At 48.5% G+C, this 27,179-nt stretch overlaps 1 protein-coding gene across 1 annotated transcript in view; it reads left to right on the forward strand.

Annotated features, from left to right (window-relative positions):
- The first annotated feature begins 6,182 nt into the window (after positions 1 to 6,182).
- Positions 6,183 to 27,179, forward strand: part of LOC129714642 (formin-like protein 3) — a 118,097-nt gene continuing 97,100 nt past the window's right edge. Inside the window, 1 exon segment of the mRNA XM_055664361.1 lies at positions 6,183 to 6,481. Within this exon segment, the coding sequence (XP_055520336.1) occupies positions 6,368 to 6,481 (114 nt within the window). The 5' untranslated portion in view covers positions 6,183 to 6,367.

A 27,179-nucleotide genomic window follows, 5' to 3' on the forward strand; every position in this document is an offset into this window, starting at 1 on the left:
GGGCCATGATCTGCACCTATTGAATGGCTATGAATCGGCTGCAGGCTCGAAGGGCCGAATGGCCTCATTATATATCATCCACTACCCTCCCTGCACTGCTATTGTCTATGTGTCTATGTCCACATCATTTGCCAGGCTTTGGTCGGGTACCATGATTCCCATCCCATCAGTCGAGGGAACCCAGGCTCCAATTTTGTGATGTTGCAATCAGCCATGATCATAAACAAACAGTCGAAGGGGCCGAAATGCCTATTTAATAATAATATTAGTATGGTCGGGTCAATGAACATCCAAGCGAGGGCTTAGTGAGATCCAAAAAAAGTAAGGCTGCCAGTGTATAATATTAGTAATCAACAAAAAGGGCTTAGTGAGATAAAATGGCTGCCAGTGTATATTAGTGCTTTAAGGAGTGGATCAGGCTTGGTTATAGTATTCTGTGTAAGTTCTCAATGTCTAGATTTTGTATTAATGAAGGAAGATCATAGTGGGAGTCGAACAACCCATCAAGGCTGTGCTATCTCTTTGAAAGAACTAAACTAATTAGGTTCAATAAACTGAATATAGACACAAAATGCTGGAGTAACTCAGCAGGACAGACAGCATCTCTGGAGGGAAGGAAAGAGTGACCTTTCAGGTCAAGACCCTTCTTCAGACTAGAATCAGGGGAAAAGGAAACGAGAGATATGGATGGTGATGCAGAGAGATCTAGAAAAACAACGCAATGGAAATAATAACAACAAGGGAATGGGCCATTGTTAGCTGTTTGCTGGGTGAGAACGAGAAGCTGGTGTGACTTGGGTGGGGTAGGGATGGAGAGAAGGGGAAAGCAAGGGCTACTTGAAGTGGGAGAAATCAATATTCATACCACTGGGGTGTAAGCTGCCCAAGTGAAATATGAGATGCTACTCCTCCAATTTGCGCTGGGCCTCACTCTGACAATGGAGGAGGTCTAGGACAGAAAGGTCAGTGTGGGCATGGGAAGGAGAATTAAAGTGTTTGGCAACCGGGAGATCAGGTTGGTTCAGGCGGGCTGAGCGAAGGTGTTCAACAAAACGATCGCCCAGTCTGTGTTTGGTCTCGCCGATGTACAAGAGTCCACATCTTGAACAACGGATACAGTAGATGAGGTTGGAGGTGGTACAAGTGAATCTCAGCCTAACCTGAAAGGACTCATGGTCCCTGGACAGAGTCGAGGGAGGAGATATAGAGACAGGTGTCGCATCTTCTGCGGTTGCCGGGGAAGATACCTGGGGAAGGGGTGGTTGGGGTGGGAAGGGATGAGTTAACCATCACAGCTTAAGGATAAGGGGGAAATCCTTTAAAACCGAGATGAGAAGAACTTTTTTCACACAGAGAGTGGTGAATCTGTGGAACTCTCTGCCGCAGAGGGTAGTTGAGGCCACAGTTCATTGACTATATTTAAGAGGGAGTTAGATGTGGCCCTTGTGGCTAAGGGGATCAGGGGGTATGGAGATAAGGCAGGGACGGGATACTGAGTTGGATGATCAGCCATGATCATATTGAATGGCGAATGGTGCAGGCTCGAAGGGCCGAATGGCCTCTACTCCTGCACCTAATTTCTATGTTTCTAACCAGGGAAGTTGCGGAGGGAATGGTCTCTGCGGAAGGTGGGAACGGGTGGAGATGGGAATATTTGTGGGATCCCGTTGGAAATAAACTCACCTTTCGTTTGGACGTTACCACTGAATGTATTTTCATTCACATGCATAGAGCTATTACTGGTGACATTTTAGAAATGTCCTTGAATAAACTGACTAATACCAAACTGATACTTCAGCGTCCAACACGGGGAACTTCTACGAGAAGTTTGCCAGCGTTGTGATCATAATTGTGTACTGATAAAAATAACCTGGAGATCTGCGCTGCTGGGTTTTTCCCCCCCAGCAGGTTTCAGATTTAGTGTAAACAATTCCCCCCCTGATGTTTCACAAAAGTCCCCCAATCTGCAGAAAAGTGTAAAGGCAGCAACACTGACATCAGCCAGCAGAGGGGGGCATTATATGTTAGGCATAAAATACTCGAATTAGTTTAAGAAGGAACTGCAGAGGCTGGAAAATCGAAGGTAGACAAAAATGCTGGAGAAACTCAGCGGGTGCAGCAGCTTCTATGTGGAGCGAAGGAAATAGGTAACGTTTCGGGACGAAACCCTTCCTTCAGGGTTTCGGCCCGAAACGTTGCCTATTTCCTTCCGGGTTTCGGCCCGAAACGTTGCCTATTTCCTTCCGGGTTTCGGCCCGAAACGTTGCCTATTTCCTTCCGGGTTTCGGCCCGAAACGTTGCCTATTTCCTTCCGGGTTTCGGCCCGAAACTTTGCCTATTTCCTTCAGGGTTTCGGCCCGAAACGTCGCCTATTTCCTTCGCTCCACATAGATGCTGCTGCACCCGCTGAAATGCTCCAATGCGCCCGTCCCACTTAGGTGCTTTTTTAGGCAACTGCAGGCGACTAGTTTGTCGCCACGTGTGGGTGGTCGCCGGGAGTCGTCTCCTCAGTCGTGCAAAAAGTCGTGGCGTCTTTCTGCTAAATTTTCAACGTGTCGAAAGATTTTCGGCCACAGTGGGTTTGACGCCATTGAGCGTAGCGTGACTTCTCCTGACGCGGGTGCTGTGGTAGCTTGTCACCAGGACGAGGTAGATTGCCGCCGGTTTTTTGGTGACCCGCTACAACTGCTTGAAATAGAATTTCAAGGAATAGCCGTGAGTCAACTGCCAGCCCACCAGCCATGAGTGAGCGGGCTGCCAGCCCAACAGCCATGAGCTGCCAGAGGCGACTGGGCTGCCAGCCCAAGAATCCATTCGGCCCACAATGTCCATACTAGCCCTCTGGAAACCAGTTCCTTCAGTGCACAACACCCATACTAGCGCCCAATATTGGAATTGGTGGAGAGGTGGAATATTGCGTTGGGGAACCAGCCCTCCCATGTGATGCTGGGACCCAACGGCCCAAAAGAGTCCAAGAGCACAAAATGCAAAATGCTACAAAATCTCATTTTCTATAATACAAATTCCTCTTTTTGGTTAGGAAATGACAAGAACAAACATAAGGGAAATGTCCAATGAATTAGATTATATAAGAGAATGTAATCAGGATTTCCCCAGTGAGTCACCTCCGGTCACTGCAGATGCTGCACAAACTCCAACGGCTTACCCAAAAGAGTCCAATTTACAGCACTGAAACGGAATAAAACACAGAAAAGCAAAAACTCAGCGGGTGCAGCAGCTATCTATACAAAATAGGCTCGTTTTGCCGTTAGACTGATCAGGGGTGGGGGTGGGTGGGGACAAGAAAGGGAAAAACATAAGCTGGGGGATGGGAATGGGGCTGAGGAAGGGGAGGAGACATATATAAAGAATTGGGAAAGTAATCAGGATTCCCCAAACGGAATATGAGGTGCTGTTCCTCCAATTTCCGGTGCTGCTCGCTGTGGCCATGGAGGAGACCCAGGACAGAGAGGTCGGAGGCGGAGTGGGAGGGGGAGTTGAAGTGCTGAGCCACCGGGAGGTCAGCTTGGTTATTGCGGACCGAGCGGAGGTGTTCGGCGAAACGAACGCCCAACCTCCGCTTGGTCTCACCGATATAGATCTGCTGACATCTGCTAACGGAATAGAAGTTGGATTGCATTGGCACCTTTTACGCCTTGGTCTCAGGAATGTCAAAGCTGTATTTTGTATACGACGAATCACTCTGCTTCTCCATTAATACTAGAATATTTGTTGCTACTTAAGCTAAAAGAAGCTGCTCCCACCTGGTTCAGCCCAAGCTAAATAAACATCCAGAGGGATTAATAAAAGAGTGGATGAGTCTATTGTGTGTTGACAGCCACATCTACATCCCCAGGAATCACCTATAATCCAAAGCCCCATAGCTGATCTGGTGTGGCATGGGTCAACACTGCCAGCCAACCACGGGGTGGCATGGAGGAAGGTCATATCTCAATGGCCATGGGACTGACTTGACCTGGAATAGAAGGTACTCCAGGGCATCTAATTTGGAATGGTGAACTTCCAGCCTGATATGAATGGGGAAGTGGAAACATAGAAACAGAAACATAGAAATTAGGTGCAGGAGTAGGCCATTCGGCCCTTCGAGCCTGCACCATTCGCCATTCAATATGATCATGGCTGATCATCCAACTCTGTATCCCGTACCTGCCTTCTCTCCATACCCCCTGATCCCTTTAGCCACAAGGGCCACATCTAACTCCCTCTTAAATATAGCCAATGAACTGTGGCCTCAACTACCCTCTGTGGCAGAGAGTTCCAGAGATTCACCACTCTCTGTGTGAAAAAAGTTCTTCTCGTCTCGGTTTTAAAGGATTTCCCCCTTATCCTTAAAGTGAATGTGAGGTGTTTAGAGGAAAGAGTCTTTAGAAACTTGAAGCCATGGAAGAAATTGGAATGAACAAGATGCTTTGGGTTTATTATACACACAGAGACGGGACGACCAAGACCGTACAAGTTAGTCAATGTCAGCAGCAGATTGCAAGGTTGGAGTGAATTCAAATTGACGTCTAGGAAGTTTGGACTAACAGAATTTGTGTGCTGCTGACCACCTTCAGGTCAGTGGAAGGTTGAGGAGTAGGGAATGGGAGTAAACATGAAGATAAAGGGAAAAAAAGGGGGGGAGGTGGCAAGACTTGCATGGACTCCAGGAGCTAAATGTCATCCTACAGTTCCTTGTTTCTAAACTCTATTTTTCCAACCTCAGGGCATGTCTGACCTGCTGAGCAAATCAACCATGTTTTGATGTACAAAGAAAGAACTACAGATACTGGTTAATACACAACAGGCCACAGAGTGCTGGAGTAACTCAGCGGGTCAGGCAGCATCTGTGTGGAGAACATGGATAGGTGACGTTTCACAGAGTGCTGGAGTAACTCAGCGGGTCAGGCAGCATCTGTGGGGAACATGGATAGGTGACGTTTCATAGAGTGCTGGAGTAACTCAGCGGGTCAGGCAGCATCTGTGGAGAACATGGATAGGTGACGTTTCACAGAGTGCTGGAGTAACTCAGCGGGTGCAGCAGCATCTATGGAGCTAAGGAAATAGGTAACGTTTCGGGCCGAAACCCTTCCGGGTTTCGGCCCGAAACGTTGCCTATTTCCAGAAGGGTTTCGGCCTGAAACGTTGCCTATTTCCTTAGCTCCATAGATGCTGCTGCACCATAACTCAGTGGGTCAGGCAGCATCTGTGGAGAACATGGATAGGTGACGTTTCACAGAGTGCTGGAGTAACTCAGCGGGTCAGGCAGCATCTGTGGAGAACATGGATAGGTGATGTTTCACAGAGTGCTGGAGTAACTCAGCGGGTCAGGCAGCATCTGTGGAGAACATGGATAGGTGACGTTTCACAGAGTGCTGGAGTAACTCAGCGGGTTCAACAGCATCTATGGAGCTAAGGAAATAGGTAACGTTTTGGGCCGAAACCCTTCCGGGTTTCGGCCCAAAACGTTGCCTATTTCCAGAAGGGTTTCGGCCTGAAATGTTGCCTATTTCCTTAGCTCCATAGATGCTGCTGCACCATAACTCAGCGGGTCAGGCAGCATCTGTGGGGAACATGGATAGGTGACGTTTCGGGTTGGATGCTTGATGCTTTGCTAGTTTTTGAATGGAGCCGGAGACCAGTATTGAACCATGAAAGAAGTTTCATTTCTGTTTCTGAAAGTGAAGCTGCTTGTGTTTTTGTTTAGAGCAGGGAAACCCCTCCTGTGCTCCTCCAGGCTTCCAGAGACCAACATGGCAGAGATGAATAATATATCCTCTGTACAATGAGCGGAACTGCAGTTCTCAGCTCGGTCTGTGGCCGAACCCGCCTTCTCTTTGTCATGTGTGTGAGTGGCAGCGGGCGCGGGGCAATAGCAGAGGCGGCTTGAGTTAGTGAATGGGCGCGCTCCCCTCGTTGATTTCAGCGGAGCAGCGAGAAGTGACATGGAACAATGAATGGGGCCAGAGAGTCTTTACTACACGGCGAGTTAGACAGCCAGGCACAACGCCGCTGAAATGATTCCCCCTTGCTCATTTCCAACTGTTGGAAGACTATTTGCTCCGAGGGCGGCGAGGAAGGGTTAAACAAAAACTTTCGTGTTGGGGAAAAAAATTTTTTTGGAAGTTTTCCACCCCCCCCCCCCCCTCCTCCCCCCTCCCCCCCCCCCCCCCCCCCCCCCCCCCCCCCCCCCTCTCAGAAGAAAGTCTTTGGACAAAGTTTTTGCAAACTTTTGGGCAAAGCGGACACTGCGGGAGATCAGTAGCTGGGAGGCGCCCACCCTGAGCCCCTCTCCCCAGAGGGGGAACAAACGCACCAAAAAACAGGGGGCTTTTTAGTTGGTTCCTCTCGTATCGTCCCGGATGACATGGGAAACACTGGAAGTCTGGATGTGCAGACGAGTTTGAGTGATCAAACCATGCCGCTGAAATTGCCAATGCCCGAACAATGCGAGCTGGAGGAGAGATTCGCGATGGTTTTGGTAAGTGGAGTTTTACATCAGTTTCCTTCCTAGTCCGAGTGCCCCCCGCGACCCTCGCGTTACAGAACATCCTCGCCTCGCCCCTCACAATCCAGTAACGGTCACCATTTTCTAGCGAATTAAAGGGAAAAGGGACTCGTTCCTTATAGTGTGGCACTTTATTGGAAGGCGAAGCGGCGCTGTCACCCCCAGACAGTGTTTGGGGTTCCGCAGTTTCACTGGGACGTGAGCAAGGTCCCCTCTTCCACAGGGAAACAAGCTACCCATCCGCTCCCTGTAACACTTGCTTCCCTCTGCAACTAAACCCCCCCCTACAACAGAAACACAGTGTAATAACAGAGGGTCTTGGGGGGGGGGGGGGGGGGGGGGGGGGGGGGGGGGGGGGGGGGGGAGAAGGGAAGAGTCTGGGTTGAAATGGAAGCAGCAGCATTTGAGGGAGTACAGAGAAGGTTCACCAGACTGATTCCTGCGATGTCAGGACTTTCATATGAAGAAAGACTGGATAGACTCGGCTTGTACTCGCTACATTTTAGAAGATTGAGGGGGGATCTTATAGAAACTTACAAAATTCTTAAGGGGTTGGACAGGCTAGATGCAGGAAGATTGTTCCCGATGTTGGGGAAGTCCAGGACAAGGGGTCACACAGTTTAAGGATAAGGGGGGAAATCTTTTAGGGCCGAGATGAGGAAAACATTTTTTTTCACACACAGAGAGTGGTGAATCTGTGGAATTCTCTGCCACAGAAGGTAGTTGAGGCCAGTTCATTGGCTATATTTAAGAGGGAGTTAGATGTGGCCCTTGTGGCTAAAGGGATCAGGGGGTATGGAGAGAAGGCAGGTACGGGATACTGAGTTGGATGATCAGCCATGATCATATTGAATGGCGAATGGTGCAGGCTCGAAGGGCCGAATGGCCTCTACTCCTGCACCTAATTTCTATGTTTCTATGTTTCTAACCAGGGAAGTTGCGGAGGGAACGGTCTCTGCGGAAGGTGGGAAGGGGTGGAGATGGGAATATTTGTGGGATCCCGTTACAGGATACTGAGTTGGATGATCAGCCATGATTATATTGAATGGCGAATGGTGCAGGCTCAAAGGGCTGAATGGCCTCTACTCCTGCACCTATTTTCTATGTTCTATGAATATTCTTGCTTTAAACAGTTATTGTCATGGTTAGAAGGAAGGAGGGGGCTTGTTTTTTTGTGTGTGTGGTGGGGAGGCAACATGAAGTGTAAGAAGTCTGCAATGTGAGAGAGAGAGAGAGAGAGAGAGAGAGAGAGATTGCTGGTCCCTTGCTTGTGAAATAAATCTCGACCCCCACGCCCCCTCCCCTCGCTGTACTAAGCGCCCAGTATTTCACAGTCTCTCTGAAAGATCTCCGGATGTGGTTCTGCAAGTCCGACACAATCTCAACAAAGTGGTCACGGCCAGAGAGCTGTGCTGGGGGGTGGGGGGCAGAGCTGAGCGCTATAACAGATGGGAGATGAGTGGTATCAGTGTAGCAGCCGAGGCGAGTCGAATAACCTGGACCTGTTCTTTACCGTTCTTTTGTTGATCTGATCTGTTCATCTTGGGTAACAGTTGTTCTGTAGGCGGGTTCAAACCTGCACCATTCGCCATTCAATATGATCATGGCTGATCATCCAACTCTGTATCCTGTACCTGCCTTCTCTCCACACCCCCTGATCCCTTTAGCCACAAGGGCCACATCTAACTCCCTCTTAAATATAGAAACATAGAAAATAGGTGCAGGAGCAGAGGCCATTCGGCCCTTCGAGCCTGCACCATTCGCCATTCAATATGATCATGGCTGATCATCCAACTCAGTATCCTGTACCTGCCTTCTCTCCACACCCCCTGGTCCCTTTAGCCACAAGGGCCACATCTAACTCCCTCTTAAATATAGCCAATGAACTGGCCTCAACTGGCTTCAAATAGGGCCGAAACCCAAAGGAAATAGGCAACGTTTCGGGTCGAAACCCGAAGGTTGCCTATTTCCTTCGCTCCATAGATGCTGCTGCACCCGCTGAGTTTTTGGCTGATCATCCAACTCAGTATCCTGTACCTGCCTTCTCTCCATACCCCCTGATCCCTTTAGCCACAAGGGCCACATCTAACTCCCTCTTAAATATAGCCTGGCCTCAACTACCTTATGTGGCAGAGAATTCCACAGATTCACCACTCTCTGTGTGTGTGTGAAAAAAAATGTTTTACTCATCTCGGTCCTAAAAGATTTCCCCCTTATCCTTAAACTGTGTGTGGCCCCTTGTTCTGGACTTCCCCAACATCGGGAACATGATGGGCTGAATGGCCTAATTCTACTCCTAATACATGATCTCATGACCTGTGAAGCCCCCGGGACATTTAGATAGATAGCCTTTTATTGTCATTCAGACCGAAGTCTGAACGAAATTGCAGCAGTCATACATATAATACCATACAATAAAACAACAATAAACACATATTAATTTTGCCATGTTGAAGGCATTAGATAAGTGTAGGTAAGTTATTGAGGGAGACACTTGGGGTAACAGATGAGTAAGCCAGCCTTCTGCTTTTGGGTACATGAGACCAGCAACCTTGCAGGATTTTAACTGTGAGTATTAAGTAACATAGACGGGACTGCTCCCCTGGGAGCCAGCATGTACCAGATGGGCCAAATAACCTCTTTCTGCCTCATTGTAACTGAGTGAATAAAAATGCTACCTAGTGAATCTTCAGGTTTCTTCCTCCTTCTCTCCCCCTCCCCCTAGGGTAAGCCAGCCTTCTAACCTGCCCCCCCCCCCCCCCCCCCCCCCCCCCCCCCCCCCCCTCCCCTAACCTTGGCACTGAAAAGTGAAACAGCAATCATCTATGGGAAGACCACAAGCCATTCAACAACATACAGGAATCTTTGGCTGATTCCCCCCCCCACCCCCCACCCCCAGCCCCTTAAAGTCTTGAGAAAGTCGAGATTGCAGCTCTGGGGGAGGGAGCCAAGGCCTGGCATCTATCGTGTGGAGTTTTGAAAGCTAGATAATTACTAGGTTTGTGCAATTGTTTGAGGGCTATTTAACACGCAGATTTAATTTCTCCCATTGAGCAGAAGGCAGGAGTGGGATCTGATTCCGAGCTCTCAATGGCCCCACGTTACTCTGTGATGTCAGTGGTTTCATGTTGTGCAGTGGGGCTGCCAGTTGTTTATTTAATACAACACTGCATTTGTGCAGCACCTTACCCATCCCAAAGTTCTGCCCGACTAAAATGAGTGCCAAGCCACGGGCTAGGAAGCTGGGAGGTGGGATGTCAAGGACCATCTGAATGGTGGAGAGGTTCGGGGAGAAAAGCTCGGAGGTTGGGGACCTGAAGGCTCACTGCCAGCAGTGGACAGAAATGGGGGGCCTGGTGGCTCTGGGGAAGGATGGAGTCAAGCTTCACATCTTTCTCACTTATTCTGTCACAGACGGAGGCTGTTGGGTCTGTGTCGCTTCCCAGGGAAGCGACACAGACCCAACAGCCTCCGTCTGTGACAGAATAAGTGAGAAAGATGTGAAGCTTGACTCCTGAGGTTCGGTAGCACTGATCTCATCGTTGCTTTAGGAAGTTGTGGTTTACAATCTTACACATCCAGTCCGCACATCGGTCAGATCGACGTTGTATCACAGCGCTGCGAATGGGCATGTAGACTACAACTGCATGTTACCGAAGGAATTCGCATCCCGTGACACCGGAGAAAAGCTGGATCATTCTCCCCAAAGTCCCAGCCAATGTTCGTTTCCCCCCCCCAAACAGTTTGGATCACGTGGCTGAAACCTTTCCCCAGTCACGTTGCTTTTGTGGGAGCTTTCTGTGCCCAGGCAGCTGCAGCCTCCCAGGTCCAGGGACCCAGTTTCAATCTTGACCTCGTGTGCCCTCTATGTGGAGTTTGCCTGTTCTCCCCGTGACGTCCCCCAATCAAAAGGAAGTGTAGGGGTGGTTTGTTAATTGGCCACCGTCAAATGTTTGGGACAAAGACCCATCATTTATTTATTTATTTGCCTCTGTACTCCACAATTTGAGATTTGTATTTGAAGAAAAATCACATGTGGTTAAAGTTCACATTGTCAGATTTCATTAAAGGCCATTTTTATACATTTTGGTTTCACCATGTAGAAATTACAGCTGTGTTTATACATAGTCCCCCCCATTTCAGGGCACCATAATGTTTGGGACACATGGCTTCACAGGTGTTTGTAATTGCTCAGGTGTGTCACAATGCCTCCTTAATGCAGGTATAAGAGAGCTCTCAGCACCTAGTCTTTCCTCCAGTCTTTCCATCCCCTTTGGAAACTTTTATTGCTGTTTATCAACATGAGGACCAAAGTTGTGCCAATGAAAGTCAAAGAAGCCATTATGAGGCTGAGAAACAAGAATAAAACTGTTAGAGACATCGGCCAAACCTTAGGCTTACCAAAACCAACTGTTTGGAACATCATTAAGAAGAAAGAGAGCACTGGTGAGCTTACTAATCACAAAGGGACTGGCAGGCCAAGGAAGACCTCCACAGCTGATGACAGAAGAAATCTCTCTATAATAAAGAAAAATCCCCAAACACCTGTCCGACAGATCAGAAACACTCTTCAGGAGTCGGGTGTGGATTTGTCAATGACCACTGTCTGCAGAAGACTTCATGAACAGAAATACAGAGGCTACACTGCAAGATGCAAACCACTGGTTAGCCGCAAAAATAGGATGGCCGGGTTACAGTTTGCCAAGAAGTACTTAAAAGAGCAACCACAGTTCTGGAAAAAGAATTTATGGACAGATGAGACGAAGATTAACTTGTATCAGAGTGATGGCAAGAGCAAAGTATGGAGGAGAGAGGAACTGCCCAAGATCCAAAGCATACCACCTCATCTGTGAAACACAGTGGTGGGGGTGTTATGGCCTGGGCATGTGTGGCTGATGAAGGTACTGGCTCATTTATCGCCATTGATGATACAACTGCTGATGGTAGTAGCATAATGAATTCTGAAGTGTATAGACACATTCTATCTGCCTCAAAACTCATTGGCCAGCGTTTCATTCTACAGCAAGATTCAGATTCAGATTCAGATTCAATTTTAATTGTCATTGTCAGTGTACAGTACAGAGACAACGAAATGCATTTAGCATCTCCCTTGAAGAGCGACATAGCAAACGATTTGAATAAATAATAATAAGTGTCCGGGGGGGGGGGGGAGGGGGGGTGATTGGCAGTCACCGAGGTACGTTGTTGAGTAGAGTGACAGCCGCCGGAAAGAAGCTGTTCCTCGACCTGCTGGTTCGGCAATGGAGAGACCTGTAGCGCCTCCCGGATGGTAGGAGGGTAAACAGTCCATGGTTGGGGTGAGAGCAGTCTTTGGCGATGCTGAGCGCCCTCCGCAGACAGCGCTTGCTTTGAGCGCCCTCCGCAGACAGCAAGACAATGATCCCAAACAGACTGCTAAAGCAACAAAGGAGTTTTTCAAAGCTAAAAAATCGTCAATTCTTGAGTGGCCAAGTCAATCACCTGATCTGAATCCAATTGAGCATGCCTTTTATATGCCGAAGAGAAAACTGAAGGGGACTAGCCCCCAAAACAAGCATAAGCTAAAGCTGGCTGCAATACAGGCCTGGCAGAGCATCACCAGAGAAGACACCCAGCAACTGGTGATGTCCATGAATCACAGACTTCAAGCAGTCATTGCATGCAAAGGATATGCAACAAAATACTAAACATGACTACTTTCATTTACATGACATTGCTGTGTCCCAAACATTTTGGTGCGCTGAAATGGGGGGGGGGGGGGGGGGGGGACTACGTATAAACACTGCTGTAATTTCTACATGGTGAAACCAAAATGTAATAAAATGGCCTTTATTAAAACTGACAATGTGCACTTTAACCACATGTGATTTTTTTCAATTACAAATCTGAAATTGTGGAGTACAGAGGCAAATAAATAAATGATGGGTCTTTGTCCCAAACATTATGGAGGGCACGGTATAACAATAAAGTATCCTTGAGTCATCGGATGCTGCCTGACCCGCTGAGTTATTCCAGCGTTTTGTGCCTTTTCTTGGTGAACCAGCACTTGCAGTTCCCTTGTCTCTACTACTTGAAGATTGGTGATTCATTTGAGTGCACAAACATAGCTTTAGAACATGATGTAAGTGGTTTAGAGGAGATTTGAAGAAGCACTTATTTACCCAGAGGGTGGTTAGAGTCTGTTGCACACTGCCTGAGTGGCTGGTGGAGGCAGTGACTCTCACAATGTTTAAGAGGCATCTAGACCAACACCTAAACCGATGAGGCAGAGACGGCCACGGATTACATGGTGGTAAATAGGATTAGTATATATAGCTACTTGGTGGTCAGTGTATAACCAGTGAGACGAAGGGCGTGACTCTGTACCGTATGATCCTATGCTGTCCTGGAGTATGTTCATCTAGCAATCACAGTCCGTAAAAGGCAGGTTGCATTTGTCCATGTCAACCTGCAGAATGTTTTCTAGGTGAACATTTCCTGCCGCAGACTGTGCAGCAATTGCAACATATTTCACTGGCTGTCAAGTCACTTTTGGACCTCCTGAAAGAGCAAAAAGAAAATCTGTCTTTTTAATTACGGCTGGCTTAAAAGCCATGGCTTGTCAGAATGTAGTCCTGATGACAAATGCAGGTGTTTCCTATGAGAGAGGGGTGGGTGCTTTGTTTTGTTTGACTTCCCCCTGGAGGTGAAGGATGCAAGCAGGAAGCTGGGAAAGCCAGCAGCGAGCACTGCTTTTATTCTCTTGAAGGCTGATATATTTTGGACGCCCAAGATGATTTAAAGGATTGTACAGGGTAGGTAAAGAGGAACCCTTTCCTCTTGAGGGGGGGGTAAATATCCAGAATCTTCTTCCTCGTGTCCGGACATCTTCCATAATCACGTCTTTCCGGTGGTTGCAGAATTAGCTACTTTAGTCCGTCAGTGTGGTACAGTTCCTGTCGTCAGCATTTCCCGGGATGTACCATGTGGAGGCTGCTGCTTGCATCCCATCTCCAGAATAAAGATGGCACAATCTGTTACTCACTGTTTGGGATGAAGTGCTTCATCACAGTACGGATAGTGGAAATCTGGGAAACTTCCCCCTCCCTCATTCTCAATTCCCCAAATCAACAGTTGGAGTGAAAATGTGTTTGTGTCAACAAATGTGTGGTCCAGGTAAAAAATATCTGGACTACAATTTCCTTGCATAAGCGTTAAAGAACCAAAGATGCAGAAGGTAGACATAAAAAGGCGGAGTAATACCCCTGTCCCTGTCCCACTTAGGAAACCTGAACGGAAACCTCTGGAGACTTTGGGCCCCACCCAAGGTTTCCGAGCGGTTCCCGGAGGTTTTTGTCAGTCTCCCTACCTGCTTCCACTACCTGCAACCTCCTGCAACCTCCGGGAACCGCACGGAAACCTTGGGTGGGGCGCAAAGTCTCCAGAGGTTTCCGTTCAGGTTTCCTAAGTGGGACGGGGGCATTACTCAGCGGGGCAGGCAGCATCTCTGGAGAGAAGGAATGGGTGACGTTTCGGGTCGAAACCCTTCTTCCTAAAGAAGCAGATCAACTTTGATCTAATCAAATAGTAAATTTCTTTCTTTCTTTCCTTGTTTTCTTAGATTTCAATTCCAGGGGCAGTTTTGTCAGTTTTGTTTGTTGTGTAAAAGTGGATTTGCTTTTTGAGTGGTCATGTGTTCTGGCTCTTGAACACTGCACAACACTAACCACGATCTCAGCAACTATGATCTACTAAGGGCGTCGTTTAGTTCCATTTATTATTGTCACGTGTATCGAGATATACTGAAAAATATTTGCTTGCTTGCTCTCCAGCTAAAGGAGAGATTATACATGAACACAATGCACAGACCAAGGATAATGCGTTCAACATCTAGTGTTCGATATAACATTGAAGTCCGATTAATGCTAGTCCGAGGGTCTCCAATGAGGTAGATGGGAGGTCAGGACCACTCTCTAGCTAATGAAAGGATGGTTCAGTTGCCAGATAACAGCCGGGAAGAAACTGTCCCTGAATCTGGAGGTGTGTGTGCATTCATTTTCACACTTCTGTACCTCTTGCCCGATGGGAGAGGGGAGAAGAGGGAGTGACCAGGGGTGGGACTGGCCCTTGATGATGCTGCTGGCCTTGCCGAGGCAACGTGAAGTGTAGTTTTAACGGACATTGGTTTTGAACTATTATGGTCCGTTCACCTAGTATTGATTATTAATTTGTTGTATCATTGTCTATTTATTTGTGTTATGTTCGTGGGTCTATAAAGCTGGTGCAAGTACAAATTTAATTATTCCATTGCCGCTACATATGATAATAAACACTTGTGAACACGGCATGTCCTCTACAACTCTCCCCAACTTCTACAGATGCACCATAGAAAGCATTTTATCGGGATGTATCACAGCTTGTTGTTTGCGAACAGCTCCATCCAAGAGCGCAAGAAATCACAGAGAGTTGTGGACGCAGCCCAGACCATCGCACACACACACACAAACCGCTCACACACACACCTCCCTTCCTTCCATCGACTCCATCTACACCTCACGCTGCCTCGGCAAGGCCAGCAGCATCATCAAGGACCAGTCTCACCCCCGGTCACTCCCTCTTCTCCCCTCTCCCATCGGGCAAGAGGTACAGAAGTGTGAAAACGAACGCACACACACCTCCAGATTCAGGGACAGTTTCTTCCCGGCTGTTATCAGGCAACTGAACCATCCTCTCACCAACTAGAGAGCGGTCCTGACCTCCCATCCACCTAATTTGTGACCCTTGGGCTATCTTTAATTGGACTTTACCTTGCACTAAACGTTATTCCCTTATCATGTATCTATACACTGTAAACGGATCGATTGTAATCATGTATTGTCTTTCTGCTGAATGGTTAGCTAGCAAGCAACAAAAGCTTTTCACTGTACCTCGGTACACGTGACAATAAACTAAACTCTTGGTTAAGTCCCAGAGAATCCAATGCAATGTACAGATGTTGATGAGGATGGAAGTTTTTTCTCAAACGTACATTCTGAATTTAACTCTTATAGAGTCATCCAACTCTAGAACAAATCCTGTCCAAAACATATTGAATATTCTAAGTTAACAATGATATATTAGTATTCAGAGAACTATGTTGATATTCATGCTATATACAGGCCACCTTAATCTTGCTCTGCCGACATGTCCTTTTGTCTCAATATTTTCATTATTCTCACTGAAGGATGCCTTCAATTATTAACGTCCTATTGAAGAGTCGCGGGTCAATTGATCGATTTGTCACTGGACATTTTAGCTCTGTGGTTCCGTTTTGAAATGATGAATGGGGGGTGAATGGAGGTGGAAGCGTTGGTCGAGGCTTCTAGAATAAGGGACTAGAGCTCCCAGATGACATTTAGAATTGGCAGAATGAGCAACATTGTGGTGAAGAGTATGCAATGTCTGTGGTGTTCACTTGTCAGGTAAGTGGTTGAGACGGAAGCTGTTGCCAAATGTCAAGGTTGGGTTTAAAACTGGGTCCTCAGAATGAGCAAGTGTATATCTCCACTTCTAACTACAGGCCGTTGTATCCATTTCAATCCTGAGGCAGCACACAAGTGGAAACTCCCTCTCAGCATGCGGGGCTGTGTAATGGGCCTGCTTTCTGATGGGCCATAATGTCCTTACTGCCGTTGTATTACGATGTAGTGAAAGTGATTTCATGAGGAGAGGGCGCAGTCCTTGGTCACTGCATTGTTATTACGCTTCAACTCAGCCTTTGGAGCAGCCTTGTTGGTAGCATTTGTGGAACGAGAAACAGTGTTAACATTTCAGTCAAAGCCATGTCAACTCTTCCTTTTTCATTGGTGCTGCTTGATCCGCTGAGTATTTCACGCATGTTATGCATTTTAACTTCAGATTTCATTTGCCACATTCTCGGGTCCTTCCTTGATAATGAATTCCGGCATTTTGCTGCCAGCTGATGTGTGTTGCCACCTTTCAATCTGTTGGGATTATTCCAGATGACCATCACCAATGCATTTCCCACTTTCCCAACTACACATTTAGAATTCTGGGATGCAAAGCCATCAGATATCGGGCATTACCATCTAGTAACCCCCTCAATATTTCCAGTACTTTCCCTTGAGGGATATTGATTCAGGTAGTCATAGAGTCGTACAGCATGGAAACAGGCCCTTCAGTCCAACCTGCCCATGTTTGGCCCATATCCCTCTAAACTTGTCCTCACTGTGATTAGACATTGTCTCTTTTACTTCACTCAAGACATGAGAAAAGATACATGTTTTATCTCAAGTATATGAGAATTTTCTTTCTTTTTCTATAACTAGCAAGATTCGAAATCTTCCATACTTCATACCATTCTAATATCATTTTTTTTGCAGATTTTATTATGTTAGCTTTTGCTGCTTCTAAAATCCCCATATTTTCTTATTTTGGCAACATTGTAAACATCATCTTCTAATCCTAATAGTATACTGAACCTTCTTAGTTCTCCACGGATGGATCACTTTTGCTATCGAGATTTTATTTCTTAATTCCCAATGAGCGTATATCCATTCCCCTGTGAAATGTGTCTCAATGTTTGCCATTATTTATCTACTGGGAAAGCTCCTCCAAATTTAGCTCGGCAAGTTACTTATGCAATTGGCTTTGTTTGAGATAAAGTCGCTTATTTTGAACTAAATTGTATTCCTCGCAAACTGAATTTAAACAATCCATCATTTTGTTATCGCTGTTCCTAGAGGATCCTTTGCTGTGCAGTAGACACACAATGCTGGAGTAACTCAGCGGGACAGGCAGCATCTCTGGAGAGAAGGAATGGGTGACGCTTCGGGTCGAGACCCTTCTTCAGATTTGTGTCTATCTTCGGTTTAAGCCAGCATCTGCAGTTCCTTCCTACACATTTCCTTTGCTCTGAAAATTATTGATTCATTGCAGACAAGATTTAAAATAACCTGTTCCTGGTTACTTCCATCATGTGTTGTTCCAGGGGCCAGTCCCAAATTCATCTGACCTATTCTCCAGACTTGTATTGTCAATTTGCCTGGTTCAGTCTAATGCCTAACCCTTATTTGCTTCAAATGTATTTGTTAATGAATTCTCTCTCTAATCGTGTTGCTGCAACTCTACCGTTGAGCCACCGTGCCGCCATTCTACATCTAAACCATAATACTTCCACATCTTGAGATGGCATCATTAACCCTCGCATGGGACGTGGGGCTGGAGTTCTGGCTGCTGAGAACGGTGTCTATTCACTATCGTATGAGGACGTTGGCCGATATCTTTCTCCATCAGAGTTGCGGTTGGATCTTCCAACACATACGGCAATTTGTTGGCTGCGAAGAGGTCTGGGATTTCCTGAGTGTGGAATGAGGCTCAGACAGACCTGTGTCCAATAGCCTCGGGCCCAGCGGGTGGGGATTTTCTTTGTTGCTTGAGACTTCTGGCCGGGTCCTGAGGGTGGGTCGGGGTCGGGGGTCGGGGGTCGTCTCTCAGGCAGTGGGCAGCGGGCACTGGGAAGGAAGGAGGGCAGAGTTCATATGGAAACGTGGGGGCTCTGGAAGCGCCACAAACGAGAGCTGATGTGGTTTATGGGGCTTTTAATCCTGTCCAGCCTGCCCGACAAGAGGCTGGAGAAACTCAGCCGCTGCCTGTCTTGTCATGTGCGGACAATGGCTTATCGTTCCAGTCACAGGCTTTTCATCAGCAGCTTCCTGTCAACATGCACTGAAACTGCCAGGGCCTCGAATCCTGCCTCGCCAGCTAAAAGTCCTCGCCTTGTGGGTGAGCTCCTGCTACTGAGGGCTGGGGCCTCCTCTCACAACGTCAGGCTGAGGGGTGGGTGGTGTCGGAAGCTGACGGGGCTCTGCATCAGGGTGAGGGAAGGGGTGCACCCTTTGTTTCTGCTTGGCTGTGCCCCACTTGCAGTTAACCTCATCCTGTTCCAGAAGGACCTTTTCAAATGACGACGGTGTCTGTTTGGGTGGTGTTTCTCCACAGTCGTGTTTCTGTTTGTGGGCAAGACCGGAACCAGCGGGCAGAGATACAAGGCAGTCACAATTAAACCAAAACACTTGAGATCACAGAGGCTGTTGTGGTTGATGTCACCGTCGTAGATAGTGGTGGGGGGGGGCAACTGGAGATATGAGCAATAACGTGCAAACATTGAGGGATTTGCTAGTGGCGAGATTTCCCCCTCCCCCCTCCCCCCATCCCCCCCCTCCCCCCCCCCCCGCCCCCGCCCCCCCCCCCCTCCCCCTCCCCCCCCCTCCCCCCCCCCCTCCCCCCCCCCCCCCCCCCCCCCTCCCCCCCCCCTCCCCCCCCCCCCCCCCCCCCCCCCTCTCCCCCTCCCCCCCTCTCCCCCCCCCCCCCTCCCCCCCCCCCCCCTCCCCCCCCCCCCCCCCCCCCCCCCCCCCCCCCCCCTCCCCCTCCCCCTCCCCCCCCCCCCCCTCCCCCCCCCCCCCCCCCCCCCCCCCCCCCCCCCCCCCCTCCCCCTCCCCCTCCCCCTCCCCCCATCCCCCTCCCCCCCCTCTCCTTCCCCTCCTCCCCCTCCCCCTCCCCCCCATCCCCCACCCCCTCTCCTTCCCCTCTCCCCCTCCCCCTCCCCCCCCATCCTCCCCCCCCCCCCTCCCCCTCTCCTTCCCCTCTCCTTCCCCCTCTCCCTCCTCCCTCCCCCTCCCTCCCCTATTCCCCCTCCTCCCCCCCTCCCCCTCCCCCTCCCCCTCCCCCTCCTCCCTATTCCTCCCTCCCCTCCCCCCCTCCCCTCCCCCATGTTTTGCAATGGCTGAGTGTTAGTGTAATAATGCTGCTGCCCTCATGTTACAAAGACAACACTGGCTGTACATAACACCTTTGAGGTGGAAGGGGGGGGTTGGGGTTGGGGGTGTCAATTGCTCTATTCAGCTTCACAGACCCGACCTGACCCGACCCATACAACATTTGCATGGATCTTACCTCCAGATCTCTTCATGTATTGGCCCATTGAAGGACCATCAGTGTCGGTCCTTGAAAGCTGTAATTGACTGCTGCAACCAACCCCCTCCTTCCCCCGAGAAATTCACCGCCTTCTGGGGCAGAGAATGACATCCACATTTCCACAACGTCATCCATGAAACTGTTGCTTGCAGATTTGCCGCTGTATCGGTCTGTGACGATGGCATCCCCTCTCCGTTATTGTCCCACCAGATGAAATGGAGCAGAGGCGATTAGACAGCGGTCCGTAACATCATCCCTCAAATGTAACCACTCTGGAACAAAGCTTACAATGGCCATGATATGCTGTGGCCTGCCAGCTCGTGTGATACCTCATGTCATTTAAGGACAAAAATGAAATCAGAACATGCTGGGAATGTTGAGCGAAGCATCGGATGGTAACGTCTGAGGTTATGATCACAAATGGTAGCATCTGAGGAAAGAGAAACACAGTTAAAGTCTCGGGTCTGAGAGCCTTTGCGAGGGCACGAGCCTCTTCAAAGCTGGTATTCCGATTCCGATTCCGATTCCGATTCCGATTCAACTTTAATTGTCATTGTGCAGTGTACAGTACAGATACAACAAAATGCAGTTAGCATCTCCCTGGAAGAGCGACATAGATATGAGCAATAAATCTGTTTACATGCATACAGTCATAGTATTTTTTTCCTGGTGTGAGGAGTGTCCGGGGGGGGGGGGGGGGGGGGGGGGGGGGGGGGGGGGGGTGATTGGCAGTCACCGAGGTACGTTGTTGAGTAGATTGACAGCCGCGGGGAAGAAGCTGTTCCTCGACCTGCTGGTTCGGCAACGGAGAGACCTGTAGCGCCTCCCGGATGGTAGGAGGGTAAACAGTCCATGGTTGGGGTGAGAGCAGTCCTTGGCGATGCTGAGCGCCCTCCGCAGACAGCGCTTGCTTTGGACAGACTCAATGGAGGGGAGCGAGGAACCGGTGATGTGTTGGGCAATTTTCACCACCCTCTGCAGTGCCTTCCGGTCGGAGACAGAGCAGTTGCCATACCATACTGTGATGCAGTTGGTAAGGATGCTCTCGATGGTGCATTCCCAAGGAGAAGTGGTGATCTTTTACCTTTATAACCATATAACAATTACAGCACGGAAACAGGCCATCTTGACCCTTCTAGTCCGTGCCGAACACATAATCTCCCCTAGTCCCATATACCTGCGCTCAGACCATAACCCTCCATTCCCTTCCCATCCATATAACTATCCAATTTATTTTTAAATGATAAAAACGAAGCTGCCTCCACCACCTTCACTGGAAGCTCATTCCACACAGCTACCACTCTCTGAGTAAAGAAGTTCCCCCTCATGTTACCCCTAAACTTCAGTCCCTTAATTCTCATGTCATGTCCCCTTGTTTGAATCTTCCCTACTCTCAGTGGGAAAAGCTTTTCCACTTTGTCAACTCTGTCTATCCCTCTCATCATTTTAAAAACCTCTATCAAGTCCCCCCTTAACCTTCTGCGCTCCAAAGAATAAAGCCCTAACTTGTTCAACCTTTCTCTGTAACTTAGTTGCTGAAACCCGGGCAACATTCTAGTAAATCTCCTCTGTACTCTCTCTATTTTGTTGAAAATTTATGTTGTCCATGGACTAATTGCTGGCATTTACTGCCTGTCCACATTTGCCACATGACTGAAAGACATCAGAGGGCAGTGAAGGGATGATCCGATGCTTGCACAGGTGACTAAGCACCTGAGTGGTGTTTGTCCCTGGTGGGCTGGTCATGGGTCATCGAGTTGCATTCTTCCACCTCTTCATGTCTCAGTTTGTTGCCACTGCTTGCTGGGCCATTTCACAAAGCAGTTAGAAACATAGAAACATAGAAATTAGGTGCAGGAGTAGAGGCCATTCGGCCCTTCGAGCCTGCACCGCCATTCAATATGATCATGGCTGATCATCCAACTCAGTATCCCATCCCTGCCTTCTCTCCATACCCCCTGATCCCCTTAGCCACAAGGGCCACATCTAACTCCCTCTTAAATATAGCCAATGAACTGGCCTCAACTACCCTCTGTGGCAGAGAGTTCCAGAGATTCACCACTCTCTGTGTGAAAAAAGTTCTTCTCATCTCGGTTTTAAAGGATTTCCCCCTTATCCTTAAGCTGTGACCCCTTGTCCTGGACTTCCCTAACATCGGGAACAATCTTCCTGCATCTAGCCTGTCCGACCCCATAAGAATTTTGTAAGTTTCTATAAGATTCCCTCTCAATCTCCTAAATTCTAGAGAGTATAAACCAAGTCTATCCAGTCTTTCTTCATAAGACAGTCCTGACATCCCAGGAATCAGTCTGGTGAACCTTCTCTGCACTCCCTCTATGGCAATAATGTCCTTCCTCAGATTAGGAGACCAAAACGGTACGCAATACTCCAGGTGTGGTCTCACCAAGACCCTGTACAACTGCTAGGTTTAGGTTTAACCATCCTGCTTTGGGCCTGGAGCCGTAGATATGGGCCAGACTGAGTAAGGACAGCAGACATCCTTCCCTGAAGGACATTAGTGAACCAATCATTGCAGTCTTGACGGATTCATTGTCACCGATTACTGGGATGAATCGGCCTTTAAGTTAATGATATGTTTCCTGAGCAGCAGGAGTGGCTATTTACAGATGACTTTGATGCTACAGACCACAGATGCTACCCCAGTTTAAAGATCCGTGGTACTGTTCTCTGCCCTATGTTGAGAAGGTGTTTCTAACACGGCAATGCAATTGGCTTTGCGAAATGTTTGCACCACAAGCAGTAATGCTTCATTGTCATGAATGCTGAAACCACATAAATATCACAACTGTAAGCACGAGCAGATCAGAGACAGTGAGGACACAGAGTGCTGGAGTAACTGCTGGAGTAACTCAGCGGGTCAGGCAGCATCAGTGGAGAACATGGATAGGTGACGTTTCACAGAGTGCTGGAGTAACTCAGCGGGTCAGGCAGCATCTGTGGAGAACGTGGATAGGTGACGATTCACAGAGTGCTGGAGTAACTCAGCGGGTCAGGCAGCATCTATTGAGCTAAGGAAATAGGCAACGTTTCGGGCCGAAACCCATAAGGGTTTCGGCCCGAAACGTTGCCTATTTCCAGAAGGATTTCGGCCCGAAACGTTGCCTATTTCCTTAGCTCCATAGATGCTGCTGCACCATAACTCAGTGGGTCAGGCAGCATCTGCAGGGAAGGAAACTGTTAATGTTTCAGGTCAATGACCCTTGCCAGAACCAGGAAAGGGCAAGATCGGTGATTGGTTGACCAGCTGCAGAGAAGGAGGGGAGGGGAACAAAAAACTGCTGATGCTGGAGATCAGAATTGTAATCGGGAAGAGCTGGGGGTAGTCGGCATTCTGTGGAGAGAGAAACAGAGGTCGATAACGCATCAAACATGCTTTACATTTTAGAGAATGGGGAGGGAGGGACAATAGTTTTGTCGATCTTTAATAGATTCCTGCCCTTTGTGTGGGTGTGTGTGTGGGGGTGTGGGGGTGTGTGTGGGGGGGGAGTGCACAGGAAGCCTGCACTTAGGAGCTGATACGTATGAAATATTTCTTGAAACTGTATTTTGATTGAAATCTCTAACCTCATCCCCTTCAGTGGTTTGGGGATGACAGCAGGGACCACAGGAAATCTTGTAGATCTCCACGCGCATTAGTCCAGGGCATGTGGTCATCATCTGAGCCACATCCACCGACGACAACCTCCAGGCCCATCAAGTGGAATTTGACAGCTGCCTTGTATAGGGTGATCTCACCAAGTGTCAAATGAGCGTAGATCCCCCCCCTCACGTGACCGAAAATTTTAACCGGAGGACATGTGTCACTTCGGTACATGTTAGTGAATGGGGAAACACGCACTTTCCCACCCGTTAAAAACATGGAAAAGTTATAATGCCTTACTTTTGATGAAATTCTCTTATAGAAACTTATAAGGGGTTGGACAGGCTAGATGCAGGAAGATTGTTCCCAATGTTGGGGAAGTCCAGGACAAGGGGTCACAGCCTAAGGATAAAGGGGAAATCCTTTAAAACCGAGATGAGAAGAACTTTTTTCACGCAGAGAGTGGTGAATCTCTGGAACTCTCTGCCGCAGAGGGTAGTTGAGGCCAGTTCATTGGCTATATTTAAGAGGGAATTAGATGTGGCCCTTGTGGCTAAGGGGATCAGGGGGTATGGAGATAAGGCAGGTACGGGATACTGAGTTGGATGATCAGCCATGATCATATTGAATGGCGGTGCAGGCTCGAAGGGCCGAATGGCCTACTCCTGCACCTAATTTCTATGTTTCTAAATTCAGCGAGCAAACGCGATAATTCCCGATATTTTGGATCTTTAAATCTCCACGGCAAATGTCGGCTGTTCACTTCCGCTGTTTTCTACCTTCAGTTCCCTCTTGTAATTACCTTACTTTCTATCTTTTTTTTTGCCTGAAAATTTAGGTCGTTGTGCTTCACGGTCACCCCGACTAGCACGGAAAATTTCAGCTCCAAAATCGGCCGTTTTCCATGTTTTTAACGGGTGGGAAAGTGCGTGTTTCCCCATTCACTAACATGCACCGAAGTGACATATGTCCTCCGGTTAAAATTTTCGGTCACGTGAGGGGGGGATCTACGCTCATTTGACACTTGGTGAAATCACCCTATGGTCACGGGACCACTTATTTCTCTTGTGTAATCCAACAAGAATAATGTAGCTCTACGTCTTAACTCCGAAATACCCCTTGAGGCAGCCGCCCCTCCCCCCGACCACACTCTGATCCCTATCAGCCAGGAGAGGCCAATCCCCAGCATCACTGGTAACGGCTGGGTGTCGGAGGTTATGGGGAGAAGGCAGGAGAATGGGGGAGAGATAGATAGATCAGCCGTGATTGAATGGCGGAGTAGACTCGATGGGCCGAACGGCCTAATTCTGCTCCTATCATTTACGATCTGATGAATATTGCTAACAAAAGGTGAATGAAGGAACTGCAGATGCTGGTATAAACTGAAGATAGACACAAAATGCCGGAGTAACTCTGCAGATCAGAGAGCATCTCTGGAGAAAAATAATAGGTGACGTTTCGGTGATGTCCTCTTTGTTTTTCCCAATACTGCCAGTGGTGAATCTGTGGAACTCTCTGCTGCAGAGGGTAGTTGAGGCCACAGTTCATTGGCTATATTTAAGAGGGAGTTAGATGTGGCCCTTGTGGCTAAGGGGATCAGGGGGTATGGAGAGAAGGCAGGGATGGGATACTGAGTTGGATGATCAGCCATGATCATATTGAATGGCGAATGGTGCAGGCTCGAAGGGCCGAATGGCCTCTACTCCTGCACCTAATTTCTATGTTTCACCTGAAATTACTAAAGATATTTTCTCATGTATAATTTTAAAACCCATTCTGACCCATTCAAGCCTGCATTTTTGCCATGCCTAACCCAAACCTGCCATTTGACTGGGTCCACTCGAAGCAGCTCTATCCTGGCTTATGGAAGAACGGCTTTTTTGTTTTAAACATATGGAGGTTATCGTGGTAGACAAAAATGCTGGAGTAACTCAGTGGGTGAGGCAGCATCTATGGAGCAAAGGAATAGGCGATGTTTTGGGTCTCAACCCTTCTTCAGACTGGTGTCTAGGGGGAGGGGGGGGGGGGGAAGAAGAAAGGAAGATACGGAGACAGTAGCTTGTGGGGGAGTTGGGAAGGGGAGGGGAAGGAGGGAGAAAGCAGGGACTACCTGAAATTGGAGAAGTCACGTGGATTGGTCGATGCCTGGCACAAGGGTGCCAGTCATTCCACCCACTTCCACTTGAAGGTTGTGGTTTGGGCTCTGCTCCAGACTTGAGCAGGCACGCGCGCTGCCCACCCACCCAGTGAAAGGCCTGTCTGGCGACCTTCACGGACAAGCCATTGTTGTGGGGCACATCGCTGAGTTGCAATGTTCTGCAGTGGTGCCCACGCTGCCTTTCCCCTGCTGCAAACTGCTCAGTTGCAGCTCTTGTTTTCCAGTGCATACTCCCCCCCCCCCCCCCCCCCCCCCCCCGCCCCCCCCGTGTGTGGAGACACCCCCAACCCAACTAACACTTGGAGTTTTGCCGCAAGCCTCCCCAAACAAACACAAGTGCATTAGCTCAGCAGGCATTTGCTTGACATTTAGTCAAATAGCTTTCCGCCTTACTCTGTGCTGCTCGTTCCAACCTCCGCATTGAACTTTCCCTTGAGAGAGTGACCAAGTTGTCACAGTCAGTCCTGACAACAGACAAGTCGTTTTTCTCATAAACTGATTTCACATCCAGCCCCCGTACTTTCACCGCCCCCCCCTGCACGTATCTCCATCAGCTGCCCGTCACATTCCATTTCTGAGTAATCCACGATCAGATATGCAGCCTCTTGCTCCCTTTGTGGGTTGCTCAGATGTTCACTCAAGACGGGAGGAGGCCATTCAGTCTATCGCATCTCATGCTGGATCTTAGAGCAATATCACATTGTTCACTAACTCATTTTTTCTCACATGGCAAATAACGCCCTGAGATTCACCTAACACCCAGTTAGGGGCGATGTCTAGTGGCCATTTAACCCACTGACAGCTCGCTGTTCCAGGTGTGAGCTCCTGTATATCAGTGAGGCCTAGCGCAGGCTCGGCGATCGTTCCACTCAGTCCGCCTTAACCTACCTGATGTCCTGGTTGCTCAAACATTTTAACTCCCCCTCCCATTCCCACACTGACCTTTCTGTCCTGGGCCTCCTCCATTGTCAGAGTGAGGCCTAGCGCAAATTGGAGGAGCAGCACCCCATATTTTGCTTGGGTAGTTTACACCCCAGCGGTATAAACATTGACTTCTCCAACTTCAAATAGCCCTTGCTTTCCCCTTCTCTCCATCCCCTCCCCCTTCCCAGTTTTCCCACCAGTCTAACTGTCTCCGACTACATTCTATCTCTATCAATTAACTGAAGGGTGAGCAGACTGGGGAAAATCCCTTGGGAAATAGGCAACGTTTCAGGTCGAAACCCTTACGGGTTTCGTCCTGAAACGTTGCCTATTTCCTTCGCTCCATAGATGCTGCTGCACCCGCTGAGTTTCTCCAGCTTTTTTGTGTCTTGATCTGTTTGCCTTGTTGTTACCTTCTAGCTAAGTGATCTAGTCTACATTTTCCTTGAACCACATCTCCTTTGATCTCTTGTTTTCACTGTGCAGTTGTACAGGGTCTTGGTGAGACCACACCTGGAGTATTGCGTACAGTTTTGGTCTCCTAATCCGAGGAAAGATATTCTTGCCATAGAGGATTTGAGTCTAGGAGCAGGAAAGGTTCTACTGCAGTTGTACAGGGTCTTGGTGAGACCACACCTGGAGTATTGCGTACAGTTTTGGTCTCCAAATCTGAGGAAGGACATTATTGCCATAAAGGGGAGTGCAGAGACGGTTCACCAGACTGATTCCTGGGATGTCAGGACTGTCTTATGAAGAAAGACTGGATAGACTTGGTTTATACTCTCTAGAATTTAGAAGATTGAGAGGGGATCTTATAGAAACTTACAAAATTCTTAAGGGGTTGGACAGGCTAGATGCAGGTAGATTGCTCCCGATGTTGGGGAAGTCCAGGACAAGGGGTCACAGCTTAAGGATATACGGTGGATAATCCTTTAAAACCGAGATGAGATGAACCTTTTTCACGCACACAGAGTGGTGAATCTCTGGAACGCTCTGCCACAGTGGGCTGCTCAGGGCTGTTCAGTTGTTATATT

This window comes from Leucoraja erinacea, chromosome 40 (assembly GCF_028641065.1).
Source record: "Leucoraja erinacea ecotype New England chromosome 40, Leri_hhj_1, whole genome shotgun sequence".
NCBI classification, from domain to species: domain Eukaryota; kingdom Metazoa; phylum Chordata; class Chondrichthyes; order Rajiformes; family Rajidae; genus Leucoraja; species Leucoraja erinaceus.